The sequence below is a fragment of the Vombatus ursinus genome, unplaced genomic scaffold (assembly GCF_900497805.2).
Source record: "Vombatus ursinus unplaced genomic scaffold, bare-nosed wombat genome assembly UNPS02004596.1, whole genome shotgun sequence".
Lineage (NCBI taxonomy): Eukaryota > Metazoa > Chordata > Mammalia > Diprotodontia > Vombatidae > Vombatus > Vombatus ursinus.
In genome coordinates, this window is record NW_020944374.1 from 2,160,206 (window position 1) to 2,188,033 (window position 27,828).

The 27,828-nt window shown below is 34.3% G+C and overlaps 1 protein-coding gene across 4 annotated transcripts in view; it reads left to right on the top strand.

Moving 5' to 3' along the window:
• The window catches only part of STAG2 (stromal antigen 2), a 122,872-nt gene that overhangs the window by 71,444 nt on the left and 23,600 nt on the right, over window positions 1-27,828 (top strand). For all 4 annotated transcript variants that reach the window (XM_027838506.1, XM_027838483.1, XM_027838492.1 and 1 more), the window contains exons 7-27: window positions 1,144-1,348; window positions 3,556-3,707; window positions 4,213-4,286; window positions 4,515-4,638; window positions 5,442-5,540; window positions 5,646-5,725; window positions 11,526-11,633; window positions 13,203-13,314; window positions 15,465-15,582; window positions 16,017-16,120; window positions 16,946-17,038; window positions 17,206-17,295; window positions 17,985-18,188; window positions 20,171-20,241; window positions 20,878-20,965; window positions 21,052-21,132; window positions 22,280-22,372; window positions 23,508-23,682; window positions 25,403-25,542; window positions 26,576-26,677; window positions 27,101-27,249. In XM_027838506.1, coding sequence (XP_027694307.1) covers window positions 1,144-1,348; window positions 3,556-3,707; window positions 4,213-4,286; window positions 4,515-4,638; window positions 5,442-5,540; window positions 5,646-5,725; window positions 11,526-11,633; window positions 13,203-13,314; window positions 15,465-15,582; window positions 16,017-16,120; window positions 16,946-17,038; window positions 17,206-17,295; window positions 17,985-18,188; window positions 20,171-20,241; window positions 20,878-20,965; window positions 21,052-21,132; window positions 22,280-22,372; window positions 23,508-23,682; window positions 25,403-25,542; window positions 26,576-26,677; window positions 27,101-27,249 — 2,462 coding nt within the window. The remainder of the gene's footprint in view (window positions 1-1,143; window positions 1,349-3,555; window positions 3,708-4,212; window positions 4,287-4,514; window positions 4,639-5,441; window positions 5,541-5,645; window positions 5,726-11,525; window positions 11,634-13,202; window positions 13,315-15,464; window positions 15,583-16,016; window positions 16,121-16,945; window positions 17,039-17,205; window positions 17,296-17,984; window positions 18,189-20,170; window positions 20,242-20,877; window positions 20,966-21,051; window positions 21,133-22,279; window positions 22,373-23,507; window positions 23,683-25,402; window positions 25,543-26,575; window positions 26,678-27,100; window positions 27,250-27,828) is intronic.

Sequence of the window (27,828 nt, forward strand, 5' to 3'; positions counted from 1 at the left end):
TTTCTAAAATACCTTAAAACAATTCTGATGAGGATACCACTTTATAGGTAGAAGTTACTGAGCCACATTCCTAGTTTTTTCCATTTAAAATACTGTATGCACAACTGGCCCTTTTCTTAGTGTAAAATATCTTTCCTTATTGACATTTTAAATGGAGTTGGTCACACCTTAGGTTTTTCTTCATAGTATGTATATCAGTACATGTTCTAAAATCAAATAATTAATGTTAATGTATCATTGAAGACTCCTTTTGTTTGTAATGAAATCCTGAGGAAAGAGGGAATTGACTGTTAAATTAGCTATTACCATTATATGCAGCCATTGTGCTTTTCTTGCATTTGGTGGTGGTCAGTTTTGCTGTTGTGGTTTTTGTTTTTTATGCTTTTAAAATGCAGTGCTTGATTGAACTCAAAATTCTTTTGGAGAAAGCTATAATGTTATGCTATTCTATTGAATAGCAAAAAGCAAAACTCCCTTGACTGAAATGTCAATTTTTTTCATTTTTTTTATTATGAACTTGACAATCATTTCTTTATTCAGAGAAGAACAGAAAAGAGGATTGTATATGACACTGTGAACTTCTGTTGTGTAGTTACTAAGTGTTATTCTTCAGTTAAACAAACTCTTCAGGCACACAGATGTGGGTTAGATAGGAACATCGTGAAAGTCCATATGGACAGAATTCTATAGTTCCTTCCATGGTGGTGACAGTTGATACAGACACTATTTTTATTTTAATCTGAGAACTATGTGAATGTAATGTGAGAAGAAAATTGTATTTCATGTTACCATTGTATGTCATATTAGTCAGTTGTACAGTTAACTTTTTTTTTTGCTTATTCTGATATTTTAAGCTTAATTACTGTACTGTATTTGAGTTAATAGTAGATGATGGCCACTTGGGTTTATTAATGCTGGATAGTTTTTACCTTCTCCTTTTGAGTACTCGTATTTGAAAGCTAGAACTGTTTCCAAGGTAAAAAGACCTTCCTTCTCACAATCCTTTACTTCCCCTAATATTCCTTGCTTTGGTTTCAGTGCAATAAGAAGGTAAGGTGTATCTTTATTAGTGTTCATTGCACATGTAACATTTTTCTCTGTCAATATTTGCAAAGAAGTTGATGTTTTAAAATTTTATTTTAGGATAGTGGAGATTATCCACTCACCATGGCTGGTCCTCAGTGGAAGAAATTCAAATCCAGTTTTTGTGAATTCATTGGTGTATTAGTGAGGCAATGTCAATATAGTATCATATATGATGAGTACATGATGGATACAGTCATTTCACTGCTTACAGGATTGTCTGACTCTCAAGTCAGGGCATTTCGACATACCAGCACATTGGCAGGTTAGCATTTCCAATTCTTTCCTTTGTGCAGCTTCAGAAGGTAAGATAAATGGTTCAACAATGCATAAACTGGCTAGTTAATCAGGTTAATTTTGTTTAGAATCTTGTCATCACTAGAAGGCCTCTTCTACTATGCAGGTTACTGGCCCTTGGGCTGACATATACTAAATGGCTGAGTGGGATGGCAGGTTATAGTTTGTGAGAACCCTTGATTTCCTTATTGGGTACCCATTTATAATGATGGTACTGTTTTTTAAGCTTAGCTTTTATATAAATGGCCAGGGACCAGAGCACAGGCTAGAGTGTGATATGAAGAAGGAACCAAGTAGAGAGAACAAAGCTTAATTCTCTCCTTAGAGCCTTATCTGTTGCAGCATTGGAAAACTCCTTACATAGTACCCTTTGATCTTAGCGGGATTTATAGTACTAGTTACTGCCTCATTGTTTCACATATTTCTAACAACTTGTGTGTATCAACTTTGACTAAAATGAACATGTCAAGTAAGATTAATACACGAGTCTTAATACCTTCTAAAGTTTAGTCCTAGAACTATTTTTGGGAGGGATGTAGATTCCCCTCCCTCTTTTAAAAACATCATAGAATAATTTTCTACTGCCATGTGAACACATTTGTTTTTTATTAAATATAGAAGGGTGATAGATTATATAACCTTATCCAAAATACTATATAACTTGAATTATCTGATTTTTTTTAGTTAAGTTTATTTCAACTCATTTATCTCGATTCTAGTTCAGTGATGTTTTAGTAAATATCTTTTGACTCCCATAATTATGTTTGGTGAAGTAGAAAATGCTCAATGTTCCACAGTTGATTATTCATATTCTAATTTGTTTAAGAATTAAATCCCTTAACTTTGGCTATTGCACACTTTTTTTGTTCAGAAATTTAAAGTTCTCTTAATCTATTCTTTTTCCTTAAAGTTTTATTTATAGTGCCCTTTATTTGAACAAATAAAATGTATAAATTGTAAAGAAAATATTGTGCTCTTATCTAATAGATTTTTGTAGGCCACAAGTCATTAATTCCATTCTAAAGCTATATATAGTCTAAAGTTCTTACAGCTTTTTAATATCAACAACTTTAAATAAATTAATCAGTTTAATGTCATAATTTTTTGATACTCAAGTTTAAGCACATTTCTTTTGCTGTCTTATGAAGTATCTTTTATTTTAAGCTACTTTGATGAGGAAATCTAGCCTTTATGTGTCTTTGATAATGAACCTCCTTTCTTCATCATAAAAGTAGGCATTTTGTTGTGTTTGCACATGGGTCAGATCTTACAAGAGACTAGAGTTCACCAAATATGGCACCAGATGATTTGATCTCCTTTATTACATATTACTTTGCTCTTCAAGTGATATTCTTTAAAATGTTTCTGAGAATAAAGTTCTGTTTAAAAGAAAAAACAAATCTTCCTGAGAAGAATAGGGTGAAAGCTTGTCATTAAAACTCCAGTTAAAGAAAGGCTGCATGAGTATTAGTCAAATCACTTTTTTTGGTGATTTGTATAAATTTCATTATTTCATTTGGACCTGTTGATCTGGAAACTTTTTTTTCTCACCCCTCAGCTTCAGCTTTTATTTGATTATTTAATGGAGCATAGTACCTGCTGAGATTTTTTTTGAAAATACAGATACACACTGTACACTCACGCACTTTTTTTGTTAGTGTGGTTGGAGTAAGCAGTGTAATGACTGACCTGTGATTTCCTTAGTATAGAGAGCACCTAGTAAGATGCTCTGCCAATGCAGATCTGCAACTTTAGAACCTTACTATAGGATTCTGTAAATGTGACTTGCCCAGGGTCACTCAGCCATTATGGGTCAGAGTATAGAGTTAAGCCCTCCAACTCGTTTTGGGGTTGGCTCTCTATCCACTGTAATGCTTTTTCTCATAGTATGTGTTAAATGAATTTTTTTTAAAAGAAGGGCAAAACCTGGAACCTAGACTTTCAGTTTTTCTTACAGAGTAGACTTCATTGTAAAGAAGGTCAGTTTTTAAAGGCCACATCTGTCAAAGGATGTGTTATTAGTTGTATGGCAGAATAGAGAATTCTGAGTATAGTTGTGGCAGCTGCCTGACCTTTGTCTTTTTTTTTTTTCATGTGAATAGTAGGTTTGAACTTAGCTTAAAATGACCTAAAATTGTTGTTCTTTGCTTCTGATTCTTCTTTCTTAAAAAATAGCTATGAAGTTGATGACAGCATTGGTGAATGTGGCGTTAAACCTTAGCATTAACATGGACAATACACAGAGGCAGTATGAAGCGGAGCGAAATAAAATGATTGGAAAGCGAGCAAATGATAGGCTGGAACTTTTGCTGCAGAAGAGGAAAGAGGTAAATGGGTAACAGTATGGTTAGCTGTCAGTGCATTTCCGGGCATGGGTAATATTTAACTAACACACTGGCACTGAATTATTCATCTAACTTTGCTAACTCCCTTTTCGCAGACACAAAATGAATTACTTCAAATTTTATGTAATTAAGGATTTAGTTTAAAAATTAAAATGATGCTTTCAAAATTTCTTAGAAAGTAAAGAGAGGTATGTTTTTTTCCCATCAGTTTGGTCTGGTTGAAAGGCTACACCCAAAGTGTGAAGTTTTTCAGTCAAGCATTTTCAGTATACAAGATACATTTTTTCAGTGGCTACATTTGAAAAGCAAAATTGAATGGAACTGCCAGGACATATTTGTATGACAGTAAACTTTGTCTGAGTGAGAAGCAATGTTATAGGTGCACCCCCCCCCCCCCCCAAAAAAAAAACCAAAACATTTTTTGTACTTTTGGAACATGTGTCCACCAACAAAATCTTTTTATTAAGTGTTGTGTTTGTACTTTTAGCTTCAAGAAAATCAAGATGAAATAGAAAATATGATGAATGCCATATTTAAAGGAGTCTTTGTACATAGATACCGGTAAGTCAAATAATTTCTTCTGTAGGCAGGGGAAGCCCATCAGGGAGGGTGGTTGGAGCTGAAACCAGGTCATGTTTTGTTGGACACTATTTATTTTTATACTATTTGTAATTGGCATTGTATTTATTACTGTGGTATATATGTAGAGGACACCAAATACTACTTGTCGAATGAACATGAACTGTGTTACTGTATTATTAGTAGATATAACTCTTATTTTTCATTCAGTGATGCTATAGCAGAAATCCGTGCTATTTGTATCGAAGAGATTGGGATATGGATGAAAATGTACAGTGATGCCTTTCTTAATGACAGCTATTTAAAGTATGTTGGATGGACTATGCATGATAAGGTAAGTTGTACATAATATATTCTTTGTATACAACATGCAGATGCATCAGATATCTTAGTTACTATCCCTTATATTTTTGGAAAATATATTTCTGCCTCTTTAACTTTTCAAATTGTATTTCATGGAATCCTTTGAATTTGGGGAGAACTGATTACTCCTCTGATATCTTTAAATATTTTAGACATTTTTTTATAAGTACTTAGACCAAGAAGTATGGAAAGAATATATATAACTTTAGAGATGAATTTCCTGAATGATGTAGATGGTTATTATACATTGGTGTATAGACATGGACCTAGTTATGTATATATACAATCATGTGTGCCAACTACATTTAAGTATAATAAGCAGTGCAAAGGGCAAAAGTACTTTTATATGGCTTATCTCAGATATTGTTTTAAATAATTTTTTAAATTGTTAATAATTGTTTTAAATGGATTAAGATTTCACTGACATCTAAGGGTAACTAGGCATATAGCACCTTTCATGCTATTAGAGACATGAATGGTATTTTTTTTTAGGGTAGGAAGTTATTCTTGACACTATGTACAACATCATTTATGCATAGATATAATAATAATACAAAGGCATTCATGTAACCTTAGGATTGTGTTAATTTTTCATTTCTCCATTGCCAAGTATCACAAAATAATTCAGTGGAAAAAAAATAGGTTTTATAGAAGATGTAAGTTTCTGAATTTTTTCTGTAGGGTAGTTTCCATTTTAGTTGACAATATTATGTACCTTGAAGATTAAAATGTAAAATTAAGTATACTTTTAATCTGTCTTTCAATTTTATTTAGCAAGGGGAAGTAAGACTAAAGTGTCTTACTGCACTGCAAGGGCTTTATTATAATAAGGAGCTTAATTCCAAACTGGAGCTCTTCACCAGTCGATTCAAGGTTCGTAGTGTTGAATATTGTCAAGCAAATTACCTGCATTTTAAACTGAATTTTATTTACTTATATCCCTTTCCCCTTCAAATATACTTTATTTTCTGTTCTTAGGATAGAATCGTTTCCATGACCCTTGATAAAGAATATGATGTTGCAGTGCAAGCAATAAAATTACTCACTCTTGTTTTACAGTAAGTAACTACATTTATTACATAAACGTGTATGTGCAGACATATTCAAAGAGATGAGTCACTTACAATTAGCTTGCTTAAGTTTATTAACTATTACTCTCAAACTTGATGAAAAAAAATTGAAAATCTGCTGACATTATTTAATGCCTACTGTGTATGTGGTATCACCTTAGGCATTCTGGATACTTAAGAGAAAAAACAAAACCATTCTTTTAGGGAGCTGGAGGTGGGGTCAAGTTGGTGATGGGTGCATATTGCCTGTACCTGGATCATTAAATGAAAGGTATTTTGAGTTTGTAAAAGAATTTCAGGAAAGACTTGATGGTGGAGACTGGTACCTAAGCTGAGTACTTCTGTAGGGGTTATATTCCACTTATGGGGAATTTGAGGCTTTAGGGAATATGTGGAGGGAGTATAAGTCTGCAAAGGTAGGATCCTTCAAGCCAGAGTGTAAAGGGTCTATAGTGACAGGCTGAGGAGTTCGTATTTATCCTCGATTCTGTCTGGAGCCACTTAAGATTTGAGTATGGGAATGATATGTTCAGGTCTTTGCTTTAGGAGAATTATTTTGGCTGCTATGTGGAAATCCATGAATTTTGAAACTCAAGTGATATGGTTGGGGGGAGACTAAATAAGAGACTTTTATTAGTCTAGGAAATAGGTTTAATTATGGTAATGATTGTTTATGGAGAGAGGAAGGGAATGTGAGATCTTTTTAAGACAGAATCAATAAGATTTGACCCCAAGATATGTAGGGTGGAAAGGAAAAGAGAGAGGATTCTATGATGACTAAGGCTATGAGAGAATTTTGGTGTCTACAACAGAAATAGGGAAGTTTTCAGTATATACTAATTATGAGAGTAGATGGTGAGTATAGTTTTTCCATATTTTGGATTTGAAATGTTGAGAAGACATCTTGGTGGAGATCTCCTCTATGTAGTTTAGTGCTATATGACTAAAATTGTTTTGAAAAATTAGGGATTCATCTGTATAGAGAATGATTTGTGAGTAGATGAGATCATTAAGGAATAGAGTATGGAAAGAGAATAGAATGTGGCCAAACTTGTCCTATTGGACATATCAAACTGGATATCTGGTGGACATCTTGAACACAGCATGTCCAAAATTGAGCTAATTATCTTTCCCACCAAACCTTCGCCTCTTCCTGTAAAGGGCACCACTATCTTCCCAGTCATACAACCTAGGTGTTATGCTAGACTCCTAGCTCTCTCACCCCTCGTATCTAATCTGTTTCTAAGGCCTCTTTTATTTTTGCCTTCTTAACGTCTCTTGATAGTCCTCCTGTTCTCTGCTGACACTGCCATCACCCGGATTCTTCTTTATCCCATGCCTTCTTGCTCTTCAGTGCATTAGACATTCCATCTCCCAACATTTTTACTGGCTGTCTCCCATGCCAGGAATGCTCTCCCTCCTCATCTCTAACTCCTGGCTTCCTGCAAGTCTTAGCTAAAGTCTTGCTTTCTTCAAGAAGCCTTTCTCATTCCCCCTTAATGGTAGGGTCTTCACTCTAAGATCACCTCCAGTTTGTCTTGTATGTAACTTGTTTGCATGTTGTCTCTGTAATTAGACTGAGCTCCTTGAGAACAGGGTCTATTTTTTGTCTTTCTCTGCCCCCCCCCCCCAACTCTGTCCTCTAGTCTCCCTGGCTTCTATCAAGTCCGAGACAAAATTCCATCTTTTCTACGAAACCTTTCCCAGTCCCTCTTAATTTTAGTTCCTTCCCTCTATTGATTATATTTATTTTATCTTGTACACACACCCATAGACACACACCCACTGTTTATGTATAGTCGTTTGCATGTTGTCTTCTCCCATTAGACTGAGCTTCTTGAGAGTAGGGGCTGTCATATTGCCTTTCTTTGTATTTGAGCTTTCTTTTTTTCACAGTTTATATTCGTTAGATTTATCCTTTCATTAAAAAAGTTGCTGTCTACAGGGAGTTCTAATCAGGTATAGAAAATATCTGGAAGCACGTGGCTACTGTAGTACTCTGCAGCAGAGCAAGAACTGTGTACTCCCTTGGCTCTATAGACCCAGCCAGGATAGGATGATTTACCGTTTGGAGAAAATTAAACAGTAATGGTCTTTTTTGGACTAAAAATATTCATAATGTATAAATTACCCTCCTCGCCCTCCTTCTTGCATTTAGTCTGAAAGGGTTTATAAAATACAACTCAAAAATTAAGGAATACAATTACATGGATTCTTTTGCTATGTTTCTTTTTGAAGGTTGCTCCACCCTCAAAGGTAGCCTGGCACCATACTAGGTGCTTAATAAATGTTTATTGACTAACTGTCCAGCTTATTAAAGGGCTTTAGTTTAGAGCTGTCACCTATGCTTAGGGAGTAGTTTATGCATGAAGATTCTGCAAAGAAGACTGACCAAGAAGTATCTAATTGGGAAAAGAGAATTCAACTAGGGAATCAGGGAAGTGGTTAGGAGTGTCAAAAGCTTCCTGGAAGTGAAGAAGAATGAATACTAAGAAAGGGGAAAAAACCAATTGCTAACCTTTGAGAGAGCAATTTCAGTAAAGGGGTATAATCAGAACCCAGATTGGAGAGGAGAGAGAAAGGAATATGTAGTGATAAAGTAGAGGTAGCAGATGAAGGTGACCTTTTCTAGTAGTTTGTCATCAACGATGAAGAAAGGTAGGGGTAAGATCGTAGTTTTTGGAGAGTGGCAGGCAGGATCCTGGGAGGGATTTGCATATGTTTTTGTGCAGCAGGGATTGAGGCAGAAGAAAGGGAGAGATTCAGGGTGTGGGTGCAGAGAGTGAGCTGACAGACCATCTCCTAGAAGGTATACGTTAAAGAGTTAGTAAGGAGAAAAAACAGACTAGTGGAGTGACTGAGAAAGATGTATGAGAGAGGAGATTTTGGTGCTTTGCAACCTTCAAGTTTTCTCAGTTGATTAGGGGAATGGATGATGAAGGCAGCATGGGTGGGGAAAGGGTTTTTTTTTTTAAATTAGATTCATTGAGCCTCTTTTTCTTCCTATTCATTTGTTTCAGTGTCTGACTCTTTGTGACCCCATTTGGGGTTTTCTTGGCAAAGATAATGGAGTGGTTTGCCATTTCCTTCTTCAGCTCATTTTACAGATGAGGAAACTGAGGCAAACAGAGTTAAATGATTTGCTCAGAGTCACACAGCTAAGTGTGTGTCTGAGGCCGGATTTTGAACTAAGGAAGATCCATCTTCCTGACTTTAGGCCAGGCACTCTATCCATTGCACCACCTAGCTGCCCCTCACTGAGCCTAACTCCCTCATTTGAGGGGAAGGTGAGGCATTGATTTTTACAGAGATCATGTTTTGCTCTGGTTCATAGTACCAGTTACTTCCTGAACCAACCATTAGCACCCAGGGCTTCTGAATCCTAGTCTGGAGCTCTTTGAATAAAATTAGTCACTTAAGTACATTTAAGAACTATTTTTTCAGATTTTTGGAAAATGTGAATTCCTGAGGAACTTTTATAGCATGTTTCTCTCAGGATCTGTTCTGTGGCCTCAGGGCAGTTTTTAGGAACATTGGATGGAAACGGGAAAGGAAGTTAAGCTGAGAAAAACAGTAGCTATTTTGAATTTGAATGAACTTTCTCTTCCCTGTAATATGATGTTAGATGACTTGTTATTGACAGTGTGGAGAGAAATGACATGGTTAGACTAGTTGACTTCTGAGGTTCCTTACAAATTCGAGAAACTATCATATTTGAAAAGCAACTTAATGAAACTTCATAGACTGAGCATTATCTTTACTGCTCTATGCAATTAAGGCCTCGGATAGTTAAAAACGATTGAGTAGACTAAGATTGAAGAGAAACTTTATGAGATCATATGTTAAATCGTAGTGGTAGTAAATTGGAAATAGTGACCGTTATTTGAGGAGTAATTGAAATATGAATACGTTGTAAAATGTGAAATTCTGAGAAATGTATGTAAACTTGAATGAACTGATAACTCAAATAAAGCAACAGCTAGGAAAACAAGTTACATAATGATTATAGTAATGTGAAAGGAAACTGATCAGAAAGGCAGCTGACCTCGGTTTAATTGGTATAATAGATGAGAAAACTCTGAGAAGTGTTAGGGGCCGTCATTTTGACCAGTGGCTTACTTAGCTGCTTTTTCTTTCCTTTAGGAGAGGGTTCACTAGGGGGTTGGGAATATTGGGAAATGATTAACATAAAGCTGATTAACATAATGATTAACATAATTAACATAAATGATTAACATAAAACATAAAATACTAAGATGTAATAGTGGTAACATTTTTTTTAACACTATGTATTTTCTCAGTAGTGGCTTCCTCCTTCCACTTCCAGAGAGCCATCCCTTGTGACAAAGAATAAGCAGTGTTGCACATCCCATAGGCTCCCATTCCTGAAAAAAACGGGAGTGAGGTGCTTTCTCATCTTTTCTTTTGGGCCATGTCTGCTCAGCATTCAGTTCACTTTGTTTTGTTGTTTTATTTAAGTTGTAGTCTTTGTGTGTATATTCCTGGTTCTGGTTTCTGTGACTTCAATAGTGGTTCTTGCCATATTTCCACATTCATAATTTCTTAAAAGCACAATTATATTCCATTGATCACATGCACCACAGCTTGTTGATTCTTGACTTATGTCAGGTTCCAACAAACTTGCTTATCCAGTTTTTTAGACTGTAGGCAACTAGTAAAGAAGGGAAAGACAGCTGAGAAGGAAGACAGAAAAAGTGTGAAACTTTTTAGAAATGTTTCCGTTAGAAATGCCTGCAAAATCACTTGTCTGAGGCCTGTTTCTGCCGTCAAAGTGAGGTGAAGATGATAGTACTGTGCATTTATTTTGGCCTTTGATCCTGTCGGCGTGGTTACTCTCTTCAGCATTATAGAGCATAGCCCATGTGTCTTCTCATTCTATTCTTCTCTCTATAATATCTCCACAGTGCGGTATGCCCAATATGTTAGGGACCATCTTTAGATTTCTTGATGTTACATGGGTACCAGTGGAGCATTAGCCATTTACTGTTCTTAGTATATGTCTGCTCATGTATGATTTCTGTCATTTGTCTTTGGTAATATGTGGTACAGTAACAGAAATGTGCCCCTCATTTTTTTTTCTGGAGATTTATGGTTTGCATTTATACTACCAGGCATGTTTTTTTTCAAAATATTGTAGTTTGAGTTTCTTTCTGTTACTTAAGTTGTAATAAAGTTATGAGATATAAAAATTTTCGCTTGCCGTATTATCTCTTCTGTATTGCTAGCTGATTGTAAGATGACCTCTAAAATAAATTCCAACTCTCACATTCTTTAGCTCTTTGTTAGTACTGTATTTCCTTCTTGGTCAGTGTTCTTCATTTTATCCTCAAGGCTTTTTTATGATTCAGAACACATGAAAGCAACTAGTGGCGAAGGATTTGTGCAAGAAAGGGTTCAAACTTGAAGACAGTGTTGTGGAGCTGCAGATGAGTTCACAAGTGACTGTCATCCACTTCTCTTTGCTTCCTTTTCTGTTTTTTTTTCTTTATCTTTCATGTTATTTAGTTAGGTTGATTATAATTCTTCCAATATTACTGCCATTTTCCTTGATTAATGATGAATTCTCAGGTGGTAATTGGTGGCTGTTTGCCTACTTGATCAGGGCAAGTAGGTATTTGTGCCCGCTAACATAGAATAAGGCTAATTTCATTTATTTTTGAATTGTCAGTTTTGGGAGAAAGCCCCAATTGTGGAGTTTTTGACTTTGAACTATGGTTTGAAATTACAAAACTGAAAAATGAGTGAATCCTGATACTTTTTTCTGTAGGAGTAGTGAAGAAGTTCTTACTGCGGAAGACTGTGAAAATGTGTACCATTTGGTTTATTCAGCCCACCGGCCAGTTGCAGTAGCAGCAGGAGAATTTCTTTATAAAAAGTAAGTCAAGTTTAGGTTTCTCTGTATAAGTTTGATAACATTTATATTTTTCTATGTCTTACCTTAAGAGTCAGAACCAAAACAGTGTTCCATTTAAGGAAATATTAGTTTAAGTCAAGTTGCTTTTCTCCATATTTAATATTATTTAAAAAAACCCAGGTTGTATCATTTTCAGTGCTATTTTTTACGAAATGATAAACTCAATTGATTTGGTGCTGGAACAAAAATTGCAAACCATCTAGTTGTCTGGCTTCATTTAAATGTGAAGAAACTGGAGCCCAAGGAATGAAGTAATTTCTCCCGGTCACAAAGGTAGTTAAGTGCCTGGAGCCTCTTGATTCCCAGTTCATTGTGCTTTCTACCTCTGAACCAGGAATGTATTAATTTTATTTGTCTCAAAATATATTTCAGTAGACTGATCTTTAGAATAAAGCTTATAAGGATACTGAACTTGATTTACTTCTGTCTAGTTATTTCTTTTCTTTATCACTGACTTAATAGAAGTTTTACTAAATTTCCCTGATAAGGTTTTAGAACCAGAAACGTTTGAGCCATGCATTTTCTTTTAGGGGTCTATCAGAACAAGTTTCAGAATTGGTAGGCAGCAGTTAAAGCTTTAGTCAGGAAGACTTGAGTTCAGTTCTGGCCCCAGACACTTAGTAGTTTTTTGACTGTGGGCAAATCACTTATCCTTTGTCTACCTCACTTTCCTCAGCTGTAAAATGGGGTTAACCAACCTTCTAGCGTTGTTTGAAGGATCAAATAAAGTATTTGTAAAGCACTTAGCACAGCACCTCTCCCATAGTAGGCACTTATTAAATGCTCCTTCCTTTACTTTGTGTGATTTTTAACTTGTTTTTACTTGAGGGGGCAGGGCCTGGAAGTGTATGATACCTCAGAAGAGAGAGTGAATATATAATGGAACTCAGTGATCACTGAGCAAATTTTGTGGGAAATAGTATGGTTGTTTTCAGAAAGAACTTAAAACTACATGGAGTGAGACATTGTTATGAGCTTTGATGTTATCCTCATGAGGTTATATCACTTGAATTACATAGAGAAAATTTTAATTTTTAATATATTAGGTTCTAGTACCATATCTTTATCTCATTACCCTATTTTAATTTAATTTTTGTTTTTTTGAAACAAAGCTCTGTATTATCCATAGAAATGTACTACTAAGTCTAAGTTTGTAGTTTTTCTTTCTCCAAACTGAATTCATTTTTTTTTCCTTTTTTGTTAGGGGATGTGACTTAATAAGTGAGATTGAAAAAGATTAGTGCAGTACCTTTAGAATAAAAGCCTTTATTTGATGAATTAAAAGACATGAAATGTCCCTTACCAAAAACATGGTTCATTTTATGAAGTTGAAAAGTTTTAAAGGATTTTGGTGGAGAATGAAATAAAAATAGTTCACTTTCTAAACATGGAGAGAATAATGCAGACTGGACCAAGAGAATATATTTGTCTTTTCTTAAATTGTCAGTCATAATTAATTTGGAAAACATCTTTTTTAAATTGGGAAAATTCTTTGGTTTTTCAAATAGTAAATAGTTTGCTTGGTTGTAGGCTTTTTAGTCGCAGAGATCCTGAAGAAGATGGAATCCTCAAAAGAAGGGGAAGACAAAGCCCAAACGCCAACCTGGTCAAGACATTGGTATTTTTCTTTTTAGAAAGTGAGGTTAGTTGGCATTTTTACACTCTGTTCAACATTTTTGCTAATTTCAACATAATTGCTGATTTTAGAAGATCAGTTTGATAGATATTCCTGCTGGTAGAACAGGCTCAAGTTAGATTAAAGCCATGTAATATATTTGTAATTTATTGTATAAATGATACACTGTGTCATTACACTTTTTTAAATCAATGATTATTGATGTATTTTAATGGTAATAGAGTGGGCCTGCCTTCTTCTCTAGCTTTGTGACAAGCACAGTAGCAGGCAGGAATGGGAGGTGGCAGGTACAGATATTACCTATTCACAGACCATCAACATGTTTTGTGTATTAAGTATGCTTGTTGACTTTGCTTTGAGTTATATGTCCATGGTTGTTGTGGTTGCTTATCTTATTAGTTTTATGAGAATTAAAAGAGGTAATATACATGAAAAGACTTTAAAAAGAACCATTCTTCAGACATATGGCTATTTTATCCTGTCCCTGCTGATTATAACTGAATTCACATTGTTGTTAATAAAGTTAATCAGGAAATTTATGGATAATTCAATATTGTATTCCTACTGTATTTTAAAACATTTTTTACTTTTCTATAACATTTTTTACTTTTCTATATCTTTGAACAGTGGCTTTTATTTGGCAAAAAGATTAAATAAAATTATTGTTAAGTCAATGGTAGACACTCTGGAGTGCCCCAAACTGAGACCTTTCTTTCAGATCTTGAATATGTATGGAGATCAATTTTTATTTAAAGTTCTAATCAACTGTATCATCTTCCAGTTGTTTTACAAATCCTTATTATGTTTTATAATTAAATATAATGTACTTAATGGCACTTCTTGCACACCAGTGGGAAAAAATTTATACACAATTTCTAAGCAAATGTCTTAGCTTACCTCTTCATAGTAAACATCTGAAGCCACCTAATCAATTTATTTTACTATGTAAGTGATAGTTTTTTATTTTATAGGGAAATAATGATACTTAAAAATAACTTAGTTACTACTCTAAAAAAGAATAAAAATTAAAAGGGAAAATAAAGCTACTTTTGAATTTATATATGACTCCACTTGTCGCCCAGGGAAAGCAAAGCTCTCCATGGGCTCAGTATTTCTAGACCACTTTGAACTGAGCCTCCTTGTGTTTGCCTAATTATCCTGACTTAGTACCTATATTTAGTCTATAATTTTGAATGAGATACAGAGAGCAAACATTCACAGAGATTATTTTTCTAGTTATAGCTTTGTATTCAGAATGTTCTCATTGGAAAAGAACATTATACATCTTCTTGTTTCAAATTCCTCATTTTTCAGGTGGGAAATTTGAAGGGTGGATATAAATCCTGCTTTTTGGTCACATGTTCAAGTATAACAATATGATGAACTTTCTTTGATGTATATTAAGCTGTCATTTATGAAGTATTCAGTTTTAAAAATAGATTTTTATTTATGACTCATGTTTTACTTCACCTAGACTTCATCCTTTATTTCAAATTCCCCTTCTCCCCTTTCCCTGAGAGGCATCCCTTTTAATAAAGAAATTTTTTAAAAAAAGAATATTCAGAAAAAATTTAGGAAAGATTTGTTAGAATCTGAGAGTACATGCTGCATTTCACATATGTGGGTCATCCACCTATGCAAAGGATTTAGGGGTGGAGGGAGAAGCAGATCCCTTCTCATATTTCTTCCTTGTTCTCTGTAATTTTGCAGCAAAGATCTTTGATTGTTTGTGGTTCTTTCTGTTTACATTGGTGTAATCATTGTGTATATAATTTTTTTAATGTTTTAATTCACATCGTATCATTTCATTTAAATTTTTCCATTCTTCTCTGTATTCATCATATTTTTGTGGCACAGTAATATTTCATACATGTACCACAGTTTTTTTAGCCATTTAAAAAGTGTCCCAATTTCTTTTCCATAAAGCTTATCATATGTCATTACCAGGAACCATTCTCAGAGTTTGCTGTGATTTCAGGTCATGATCCAACTAGAAAAATTACCTGCAGTTTTTCCTTTCTGTTTTGTGCTGATTCTTTCTTCTTTGTAAATCTTAGTCATTTGTTTGGTGGCAAGAAATAGCAGGCAGTCCCTGCAAGGGATGTGATGTGAAGCAGTTAAATTTTTAACTAAAAACATATTTATGTTCATTGCAGTTGCATGAACATGCAGCATACCTTGTGGATAGCATGTGGGACTGTGCTACAGAGCTGCTGAAGGACTGGGAATGTATGAATAGTTTGCTGTTGGAAGAACCACTCAGTGGAGAAGAACGTAAGAAAGTTAACTGTAGTCTTTCTAGACTCTTTGGAAATTAGATCTCTGGCTTAATCAGGCTTGATTTTTAAATAGTTCATATAATATGCTAATAGTGATATAATTATATATATATATATATATAATTTTACATAAATTATTACATTAAATAATTTCAGATGATATATGTGGGTGTGCGCTTATGTGGTTTCCCAGTAGTGTTCTTAAAACTAATTTTTGGGACATCTATCTATCGTGTGTGTGTGTGTGTGTGTGTATGTGTGTGTGTGTGTATTATATTGTAGGATGCAGCTACTGGGAGCATTTTTTGAGGTAAACTTCATCTGAGAAGAATGAGTCTCTTAAAACCTGGTTATAGACAGGAGAGCCAGTTACAGAATAATTACTTCAAGTCATGTGATGGTAGAGTTGATTAAGTCTCTCATTTGCAGCATTAACCGACAGACAGGAGAGTGCGCTTATTGAAATAATGCTCTGTACCATTCGACAAGCAGCCGAATGCCATCCTCCTGTGGGAAGAGGGACAGGAAAAAGGGTATGACTGTACTGAAGATCTTGAGTTTTCTTTTCAGACATTATGAATTTGCTTTCTAGCTTTCTTACATGTCTTTCATTTTCATTATTTCATTTTTTTTTTTCAGTTGATTTGGGGCATTCATAATTTGAATTTATAAGTTAAATAGACTTTTTTTTATTTTGTCTAAGTTTAAGCCTGATGTTTTTGTTGATTTCTTGTGGTCTAGTTCCCTTTTTATTTTAATGTTTGTTTTAGGTTCATCTACTGTTGATTTCAGTTTGGCTGTTATCAAAATAACTCAGCATTTTTTACTCTGGTTTACGTTATCTTTAATACAATATTACAGAGCTCACAAATAGATTTTTATTTCCTATACATGGTTTCAGAAGAAGAGTACAGTAAAGTAAAGTATATTCTCATGTAATCCCTGGTTTCAGTTTTATTCCTGTTTTTCAAAGGTAGATATGAGGGGTTGTTGGGTAGGACATATTGATTTCTCTTCCTGGTTTTTTAAAAAAATGGGAAAAATGATTTTTTTTACTTAACTTGATTTTCCAGATTTTTAGTATAAATAACCTGCTCATGTTGATATATAGCAACAGTAGTTATCCTCTTCAATTGATGAATTTTAATACTATGATATTTAATAGCAGATAAAAAGTATAATTTAGAGTTTGTAGTTATTTTTTTATCTGAGATTTTTATTGAAAGTAAGGCAGAGTAAAATTCTTCAATGAATGGAATAATTCAAAACAATGTTGTAAGTGCCACAAGAGAGGTTACATGTGTTTGTATTTTTTAAATTTTGCCATTTAGTGCACTTAATGTGTCATCTAAATTTAGGTTCTGACTGCAAAGGAGAAAAAGACCCAACTAGATGATAGAACAAGAATTACTGAACTGTTTGCGGTAGCCCTTCCTCAGTTGTTAGCAAAAGTAAGTTAAGAAGTTATCTCAGCGTCATTTACTACTGACTGTCACTTAGAAACTACTTATGTGTAATTACTTTACAAATACACTATTTTACAAATACACTGTTACTGATAATGCTTATTTAACATTGCTATTATTTTCTCACTGTGTTTTTTTTTTTTATTTCACAGTACTCTATAGATGCAGAAAAAGTAACTAACTTGCTGCAGTTGCCTCAGTACTTTGATTTGGAAATCTATACAACTGGCCGATTAGAGAAGGTAAGATGATATCTACATATATAGTGTTAAACCTTAAACAATTATGTCTGTTCCATTAGATTCTATAGGTTTGTGTTCAAAATTATGCTCAAATACAAGTTAATAACTTTAATTAGGTATCAATGTCTATGTAAGTGCCACAGTTCATAATAAAAATCTATAGTAGCTCGGGAAGGCACAATCAGGAAATCTTCCCTCCCTTCATTTCCTAATATATTATTACACTGAAAATTTTTGTCTTTTATCCATAAAATAGTCTAATTTAGGAACAAGTGGTATCACTTTAAATAATCAGCATTTATATTAATTATAAATTCTATAGAGTTGATATGAAATAAACATACATTAAATGCTGTTTTTCTACTTTAAATTTATTTTCCAGTCTCTTCATTCACAAATGGGCTATTATTTGATAGTCTTATATCCTAGCTTATTTGTTTAGAAAAGAATGGTGGTTACAAATATGGGTTTGTTCTTCGTGTGAAATATTTTGGTTCTCAATTTCCTTGTATAGCCTTGGTATGAATCTATGTTGTTGGCTACAAAAGGTGGGACAGTGTAGTATGGCTACTGACTCTCATACTATGAGCTTTATTGATTTCTGTTAGTGTTGCATCTTTCTCTTATTATGGTAGACATTTTGTAGATATCTTTGTTTTACTGACAGATGTTAATTGACTTTTTTGCAGCATTTGGATGCCTTATTACGACAAATCCGGGATATTGTAGAGAAGCACACAGATACGGATGTATTGGAAGCTTGTTCTAAAACATATCATGCACTCTGTAATGAAGAGTTCACCATATTTAACAGAGTAGATATTGCCAGAAGTCAATTGATAGATGAATTGGCGGATAAGTTTAATCGACTTCTTGAAGATTTTCTGCAAGAGGTATTTGTCCTTTTTGCCCATGGGGCAACATCCTCAGTATACCATGAACTTAGATTATAATTACTTGTTCAGTAGAATGGTGGTCAAATTTGCATTTTTGACACTTGCCATACCGCTCATTACAAAATAGAGGCCCCTAATGTTCATATTTTAGAGGTTGATAGTGATTTTATCTGAAACTATGGAAAGGTGATAAATCAGAACTTGGAACTAGATCTAGGCAAAAATAGAAGTATTAGTTGACAGGTTGTTGATGAACTTGCATGGAACAGCTTCACACAGTTCACTAGATTATGAATGGCCTGAAGCTGAAGAAGAAAGGTAAGGCTAACAATGGGGGAAAGAAGAGGATCAAAGAGTAGTTCATAGCACTGATCCAAATGAATGGGATGATGATGAGGATAATAGTTTACGTTTGTATAGCAACTTAAGGTTTTCAAAACATTTCACATAATCATCTCAGCCTTATGAGGTAATGCAGGATTTGGAGATAGGCACTTGTCTAGTCAAGTCAACAAGCCTTTACTGAGCTTACCATGTTTTAGGCTTGTTGGTGACACACCGAAAAGTTAAAACAGTCCCTGTTCTCAAGGAGCTCACGTTGTATTTGGGGAGACAACATGCAAACAAATATGTACAAACAAGGCAAGTAGGATAACTTAGCAAGCAGTAGCATTGAAGAGGGATGGGAAAGCCTTCTTGCAGGTAAGATTTTAGGAGGGTGAGATTTCCAGGCCTGTAGGTTAGCTAGTTAAAAGGGTATGTACATACAGAACGAAATCTACCTTTAGGGAAACCGTTCTGTTGCTATCTTAGTTATCAGGTTAGAAGCTATTGAGAACTGTAGTAAGTCGGAAGAGGTATTTCTTCATTACAGGGAGATGCAATATGTTACTCTAGAAATGGCAAGGAGACATAATAGTACTGCATAGTAACTTGGCACAATAATATTCCCTTATTCATCTAGCATTTTTTTTTAATGATTACTCTGGATTTGGAGTTTCTTAACTTCTCAGCCTTAGTCTCCTCATCTTGATATGGGGATGATAATAATAACTAAAGTGCATTTCTTTACAGTTTGCAAGTTTAATCATCATGTCTCTGTGGCAGACACAGTCTTCTTTTTAATTTGAGACAGCTGAATTAACTGGACTTGCCACATAGCTAACAGATATTTGTCCCACATCTTCTTGCCACCTACTTTTGACTCTGTCCACTAAACCACATTACCTTTCAGTTTCAAATGAGAATATAGTGCTTTGTAAACTCGAATACCTGGAACTGTTTATTACAACTAGATGTCACAGTGGATAGAGTGCCAGGTTTGGAGACTTATCTTCCTGTGTTCAGATCTGACCTCAGACACTTACTAGCTGTGTAAACCCCATGCAAGTCTCTTAACCTTGTTTGCCTCAGTTTCCGCATCTGTAAAATATGTTGGAGAAGGAAATGGCATACCACTCCAGTATCTCTGCCAAGAAAATCTCTGTGAGGTCACTAGGAGTCAGACACAACTAAAATGACTTAACATCAGTTTATTACAACATTTAGATTTTTACTTTAGATTTTATTTTATTTAATGTCTTCTCCTTTTACATGGATTTAGCTCATATTTCCTTGAGAGTTTCTTGTGATATGCATTTGGTACTTGTTGCGATAGTATTTTCTTTATTGTTTCTCCCTTAGGTGTTCCTTCTGGAGCACCTTCTTTTTCTGGATGGGAAAAGAGAATGTCCATCTATTTATTTCTGTCCCCATTCATCCTTTATTTGTAACGTATCTGTGATATAACACTTGTTATATCCTATTTGCAATGTCTCTAAAATGGTTGCAGGCCTTGAAACAGGAATGAAAATTGTAGTTGTTCTGTTGCTGTTGCCCATCTTATACTTCTGTCTTCAAGGCAGTGGTTTGTTTTGAACAGCTAGGACTTTTCCTGTAGTGATTTGTAGCGTCTTACATTGTAAAACTAATATCAATAGGGGGAAGAACCTGATGAGGATGATGCGTATCAGGTCCTGTCAACATTAAAAAGGATCACTGCTTTTCACAAGTAAGTGTTACCTTTTATGGTCTATTTTACTGGGCCCCAGAGTGTAGAACCAGTAGTTGGGAAGCTTCAGTGAAGCAGATTTTGCTTCACTTTTAAGGAGGAGTTTCTGATGATTATTACTCTCTCAGAATGGAACAGGCTGCTTTGGTAGGTAGGTAGAGAGAGATACCTTGGTATAAGATGTTACTAATGACTGCTTCTCAGTGGTTAGATGATTGCCTGTTAAAAGATATTGTAGATTTTATGTTTTATCTGAAGGACTAGTAAAGGTTCCTAACAATTCCCAAGACCCCATCAGTAGACTCTTAATTTATTTCACATTGTGGATTTAGCTACATTATTCTTGGAGAAATTTCCTGAGGTTGAAGAACCTTATAATTATCCTTATAATTAAGCATTCTTCAATATACTGAAACTTAAATTTTGAATTGAAAACCAATTTCAAAATGCTATAAGCAAATTTTAAAAAATAGCTTTGAGGGAAAGTTTTTATTTGGATTTGTTTCTTGTTTTTGTGGAGACAAGGGGCTTATTGTGATTAATCTAACAATAAATATTCCATTAACAATAATGTTCCAAACTAAAGTGATTAAATTTGGCTTTTTAATGACTTGGCCTTTTTAAAATCTCTTCCAGTACCCATGATCTTTCACGATGGGATTTGTTTGGTTGTAATTACAAGTTATTGAAAACTGGTATTGAAAATGGAGACATGCCTGAACAGGTTTGTATTTAAAAGTTGTGTTTGTAAATTGGATTCTAGAAACATTTGATTTTTCATTCCTAATTTTTTTTTGTTTATTTTTATAGATTGTTATTCATGCATTGCAGTGTACTCACTATGTAATCCTTTGGCAGCTAGCAAAAATTACTGAAAGCAGCTCCACCAAGGTATGTGTTAATAGTCTTATGCTATTCAGTAGTTAAATGTTAGTACAGATAATATAGAGATCTGTTCAAAAAGGACTAGTTATTTGAATGTCCTCTTACACCCATCCTACTTGCTGTGCACACTTGCTTGACTGAAATTAAGTCCTTCTGGCTCTAGTCAATTTTAAATATTTTTAATGTGATTATTGAAATTTGTTTTATGTGTAGACAAAACTTTTCTTATTTTAAACTTATAAATCATGCTTGGCTGTTTAATATAGATGCAAACAGCATTTCAGAAGCACACATTGAGAGCTGTTGAAAGACCAAACATGTTTCAGCATGTATTACTCAAAAAAAAAAGGAAAAAACTACTGGAATGACTAGGTGAAAAGTGAAGTATGTCCTGCTGCAAGTCACTTCATCTCCCTGGGCCTCAGTTTCCTCATCATTAAAGTGAAGATGTTGGACTCAATGTTTTTTTTTTATGCTCTCGTTCTAAGCTAGGATTGACCTTTAAGAACACTCAATTTCCCAATAAATGAGAGTAAAACTTAGTCTTCATAGTTAAATGAATTGGAGAGGTAAATTATAAGGGTCTTTTCAAAGACTTATCAAAACAAATTAAGTAGAAAATCCTCAGTGAGTTTTCCTACAATTTTGGTTTTTAAAAGTTTCATAAGTTAATAGTTTTCTGTATAATGAAAAGCTTTGCAACTTACACTAGCTCATCAACATTCTTTTAAGGAAAAAGGGATTGATATAGAAGAAATCACATTGCAGTATACTCAATAGTCAGCCTTAATTTATGCAGGGTTGTGTTGCCATATGCAGTTTTAGAAGCCTTCCCATACTACTGAATTCTGGAGTACTAGAGGATACATTCTAGAAAAATCTGAGGTTTTCTTTCTATTTGATAAAAATCAGTCATGTGTGATACTTTTTTCATGCAAAAGAAGGCAGTTGTTTTTATAAATGAATATTTGTTAGTTAACCATTAGTTAATTAGCATTTGTTAGCATTTTGATAGTATGGCACTTGAATTTTTTTCTTTTATATCTTGATTGTAGTAGAGTAATATGTGAAAATGTCTATGAGAATGGTTTTTGAGAAAACAGGATTCAAAATATATGCTTTTAATTTTCATTTGTCATAAATTATTTTGCAGGAAGACCTACTTCGTTTAAAGAAACAAATGAGGGTGTTCTGTCAGATTTGTCAGCATTACCTGACCAATGTGAATACTGCTGTTAAAGAACAGGTTAATTTCTTCATTTTGTAACTAATGATAACATTTGGATAGTTATTTAATATGCCATGTTGTTTGGTAGGGAGTTAGACAGCTGAATATAATTTTGAAATAAATCTTAATTTATAATGCAAAACTCAAGTTGCTCAAATTATTAGGCTTGAATATGATAGAATTGAGGATGCAGTTGGAATGAATTTACTCCAAGAATTTGCTCTTACCAGCCCATCTTCTTCGTGAAACCCTCTTTTGAGAGTCCAGCTAATATTCATTTCATAGCATAGAAACTGATTTTTAAGAGTTTATTGGCTAGCAATTTGCTTGGAGCTTTGAAAGCATATGATCATATGCTCTCATGTATACACACACATGTATCACATATATGTCACATATACATATGTATACATATATGTACATACACATATATATACACACACATACACATATATCATGTATGCTTTTTACATACACACGTATCACAGAGGTGAGATCTTCCTTCTGGTAGAAACTCATTGCCATAATTTTAGCCCTGTTGTAGATCCCTGTTCCTTACCCCTTTAATAAAATCTTGTACTGCCCTTCCAAATCCCCCACTCCTCCACACCCTATAGGAAAAGACCAAGTCTGATATCTAGGTCTTTAGGTATGTACAATTTTGAAGTAAGAGCAGATTGGATACCTTGAAGACTTTGAAGATGGTCACTCTTGGGACAACATGGAAAATGGGATAGGTATTCTCAAGCAGCAGCCAGAGGTGATTGTTAAGGATAAAGGAATCCCAAGTAGTGGCAGTGAGGGCCCCCTACTTGAGGTAGCTTTTGCTAAGTATTCCCTGCGTATATAAGGGATTCTACAAAAGTTAAATATGCACATACTTTGGAAACATGCTATGCTTTAAAAAGTGACAATTATAATCTCAATTGAAAACACCAGTGAGGATTTGATACCATTATTTCTTTGAGGATCTTGTTGTCAGTTGTTGGCAATTTGAGAAATGCCTGAAAACAGCCTTATGGAGATAAAAAAATTTTTTCAATATCTCAGAAAAGTTTTCAAGATAACTGTCGTTGTTTTGGGAATTTTATGTTGGGGAGTAGAAATTTAGTTTAAAATGTTGATTTATAAAATTTTTAATTTTTTTATTCAGGCCTTCACTATTTTGTGTGATGTGTTGATGATCTCCAGCCATCAGATTATGTCAGGAGGACGGGACATGTTAGAGCCGCTAGTTTACACTCCTGATTCTTCATTGCAGTCTGAATTGCTCAGCTTTATTCTGGATCATGTCTTCATTGACCAGGATGATGATAACAATAGTGCAGGTAATCTTCATAGTATAAGTTCAGGTGAAAGGTATACTTACTGAAGATTTTAAACTACATATATTTTGGAAGATATTTAATAACCTAGATTATATATTGCTCAAATGCTCTTGACTTTTCATTAGGGCCATTTACTTATCTCAATGCTTAAAGATTTCATTAATTCCAGTAAAATAATATAGTACTATGCATTATTCTGAAAAAAATAATTTTTTTCTAAATTCCTTTTAAAATATACCCCTTAATTTTCTGAATTCATTTCTGAACTATTCTGCAGAATAGTCAAGATAATACAAATGTTCTGGGGAAAAAATTATGCCAGATTTCTCTGTATTTAACTAAAATTTCATAGACAATTTGATTTTCTCTTATAGCCTTTACAAGGAAAGGTAACATGATTTTATTATTTCTCACATTTTTGATGTTATGCTCTACTTAAAACAAAACTTAAAGCACCAGCATGTTTATAAACATCTGTAACCTATAAATTATTGTAAATTGGAATCTAAAGATATAGGACTATTAAGATTTTTAAAAGATGAGATTAAAGATTTTTTACCACGTAACAAACATAATTTATGATTTTCTCCAAAACATGTGATTATGAGGACTCACTTCCGTGTAGGTCATAGGGGGGTGTGTGTGTGTACGTGCGCACGCAAATCTGGAGCTAAACAAGGATGTTGAGTAACATCCTTTACAATGGATTTTCAAAGTTAGAAAGGACCTCAGAGATCATCTTGTTCTGATGTCATAAAGTTCAAATCACAGAATCACCATATTGGCAAGGGATCTTTGAGGTCATTTAGTTTAACTCATACAATTCAGTGCAGTTCTGTATACTTGACTCTTTGTGAAACTCCTTGTGGTTGTTGATCCCTTAGTTTAGGTACCATTTGAACAAGCTTAATTGTCGTTTTTCCCCATCCCACAGCAGATTAAAAGTCTCAGATTAGAAAGAGGAAGTAGGGAGAAGCAAGTGTTGTTCCTTAGGCATGCTATCTTCCGTGAGAACCCAATTTAACAGCATGGGAGGTGATGAAAAGTCTACAGAAATCAGATAGGTACTCAAAAAAAAAAAAGCAGTCTGGGATGATTTTTGCATAGGGACAAATTGCTTTAAATGTTTGACTCCAGCCCTAATCATTGTATTCCAGCCTAGTACAATAATTGGTACCTATAATGGTGATTTGAATCATCACAAAACTAAATTATGTTCCTTATATTTTGTTGGTAAGATATGTATAAAATCCAATAGTTAAAAACGAAACAATTGCTCTCAAAGGGTACAATACCTATCAATTGGTTTCAGTTCTACAAGAGCAGACTGCAGCCCCTCTTTATTTTAGGAATTGGTCATTTAGAGCTGGTATGCCATGGCCCAACCTGCAGATGAGCTTTTTTGTAATTAAGGCTGGTCCTTATGGGGGACCATTCTGGAAGGCTTTCTGGCTTATTAGGACTTGCCAGGCTCTGCCAGCACAGCTTGAGAATCCTGGCTCACTTCCATGTGACAATGAGACATCACTCGAGGCCTTGAATGGAGGAGTGGGAAAATTCACTGTCCCTTTTCCAGCAGATTTGTGAGAAACTGGTATTCAAAAGGTTTTCTTAAATCCCTCTTTCTTTTTTTGAACAGATGTTTTTCAGTATTGAATCAATCATAGTATTGAATAAGTAGCTAAAAACCTCATAGTTTAATATTTAGGCCTTTTTTCAGATGGACAGCAGGATGATGAAGCTAGTAAAATTGAAGCACTGCACAAGCGGAGAAATTTACTTGCAGCTTTTTGTAAACTAATTGTATATACTGTGGTGGAAATGAATACAGCTGCGGATATTTTCAAGCAATATATGAAGGTAAATGTGAATGTTTGTAACAGAATATTTTTCACATTTGGAGAATGTACCACTTTGTTCATGAAGCGTACCACGATCCTTTCCCTGGCCCAGCGTCTTCTCTCATTGTTGTGCTAGAACTGACTTGTATGTGGTACTTAGTAAATAAATGATAGCATTTCGTGGAAAAGATATTTGGCATTTGTTTTTTTTTGCTAGAAAGCAATTTGGGTTTTTATTTTGTAAGATTGTACAGCTTATTGTCAGTATTTTGGAGGCTGCTCTGCAGTCTTGCAGGCCCAGAAACTCATTTTTATCTTATTACCCAGGGGTGATCAGGTACTAGGGGAATAATTTATGCTAACCAAATTCACAAGAGGGATTTATAAACCAGAATGCCAATTTATTAATTTACTGTGGGAGATACATTGCAACCAGAATACTAATTCTCAATACCCAGGGCACCCCAAGCTAGCTGGGAAACCAAATTACCAATTTAGACGGTTACATTGTAAGTATGGAATCAATGCAAAGGGAATTGGATAGTGTTATGAGGTACTTTAGGCTGTAATAAAGCGTAGATTATTTCTGTTCTCCCATTGAGTATACCTCTCTATTGATCAGAATTTTCTTTTTCACCAGATAATATTTCTTCACCTTGGACATGGTGTACAAATGTTTCATTCCTGCTCCCTTTTCTAGATTCCAGGTTGATAAACAATAACATTTAAATCAATCACAGACTATCAACTGACCTTGGATTATTATTAATTAATAAGATATTGCATATTTTATTTATTCTTTACCATAAACCTTTCTAGGTACATAGGGCATCATTTGTTCCCATTTAGTAGATGAGGAGTCTGAGGCTGGGAATTTGTGGCTTTCCCAAAACCACAGAGCTAATTAGTGGCAAAGCTAGCATGAGAATATAATTCTTCTGATGTCCACCCCAGCTTTCTTTCCACTATCCTTTACTGTCTGTCTACCTACCAATCACAAGTGTTTCTTTATGACGTAAAGTTCACTTAATACGTGCAAATTTCTTTTTTAGTATTACAATGATTATGGAGATATTATAAAAGAAACAATGAGTAAAACAAGGCAGATAGACAAAATCCAGTGTGCAAAGACGCTTATTCTCAGTTTACAGCAGGTAAGAATGAATAGTTTTAAGTATTTAATTATTGATTCTTTCAAGAACATTATTTAATATTCAAACCAAGAAGCCTTTTTTTCCTAAGTAAATCACATGCCTATTTGCCTCTTGTATAGATAAAGAAAAAATTCAGAACAGCAATAACCCCCTCTGATTTGATAGCTATGGATATAATTAATGTGCTGGGCTTTGTTTCATCGTATTCATTAGGTTCGTAATTGTTGAAACCACCAGGAAATAGTTTTGCCTTGGCTTAACTCAAAAGATCTAAAGAGGATAACTGACGCCAGCTTAAAGTACTTCTTTATTAATTTGTACGATATTAAATATTTATTACAGATTAGGTATAGAAGTGTTTATACTAATTATTAATATTAGCAACCCAAAAAAACCCCAAATGTTTTCTTTGATTCCAAACAGCTGTTCAACGAAATGATACAAGAAAATGGGTATAATTTTGACAGATCATCACCAACATTCAGTGGTATTAAAGAACTTGCCCGACGTTTTGCTTTAACTTTTGGACTTGATCAGTTGAAAACAAGAGAAGCCATCGCCATGTTACACAAGTAATTTCCCAATATTTTGTTGAATTCAACTAATCATAATGGCTGACATTAATTAATATAATACCTTAAAGTTTATAAGCGTACATATACTTGTTTGTTCCTCATGACAAACCTGTGAGGGTAGGCAGTTCAAATATCACCCTTATTTTATGGATTATGAAAATGGGAAGGTGACTTGCCCAATGTTATGGAGTTAGTAAGTGGTAAAGCTGGGACAAGAGTCTTGGCTCCTTCGCTTCAGATCCAGTGCTCTCTCCCCTATTCTGTGCTCTACATATTGCAGGCGTTTGCAAAATTAGGATTTGAATCTTTTTCAGAATTGAGAAAATTGTTGGGCTGATATATAATACTTTAGCATATGGACTTGTCTTTTATTATAAATTCTCCATTCTTAGGATTGAAAAAAAATAGATCTAGTGATACCTCCATTAGTGAATCTGGAAATGGAGCTCCTTTATAAAATAAACCACACTCCAAATCTTCATAAATCACAGGAAGTAGGGATATACATGCATTCAGGCATGATAACAAACATCTCTCTGTACAATTTCTAGTTCTTCTTAGTTGAAGGTAAAGAGT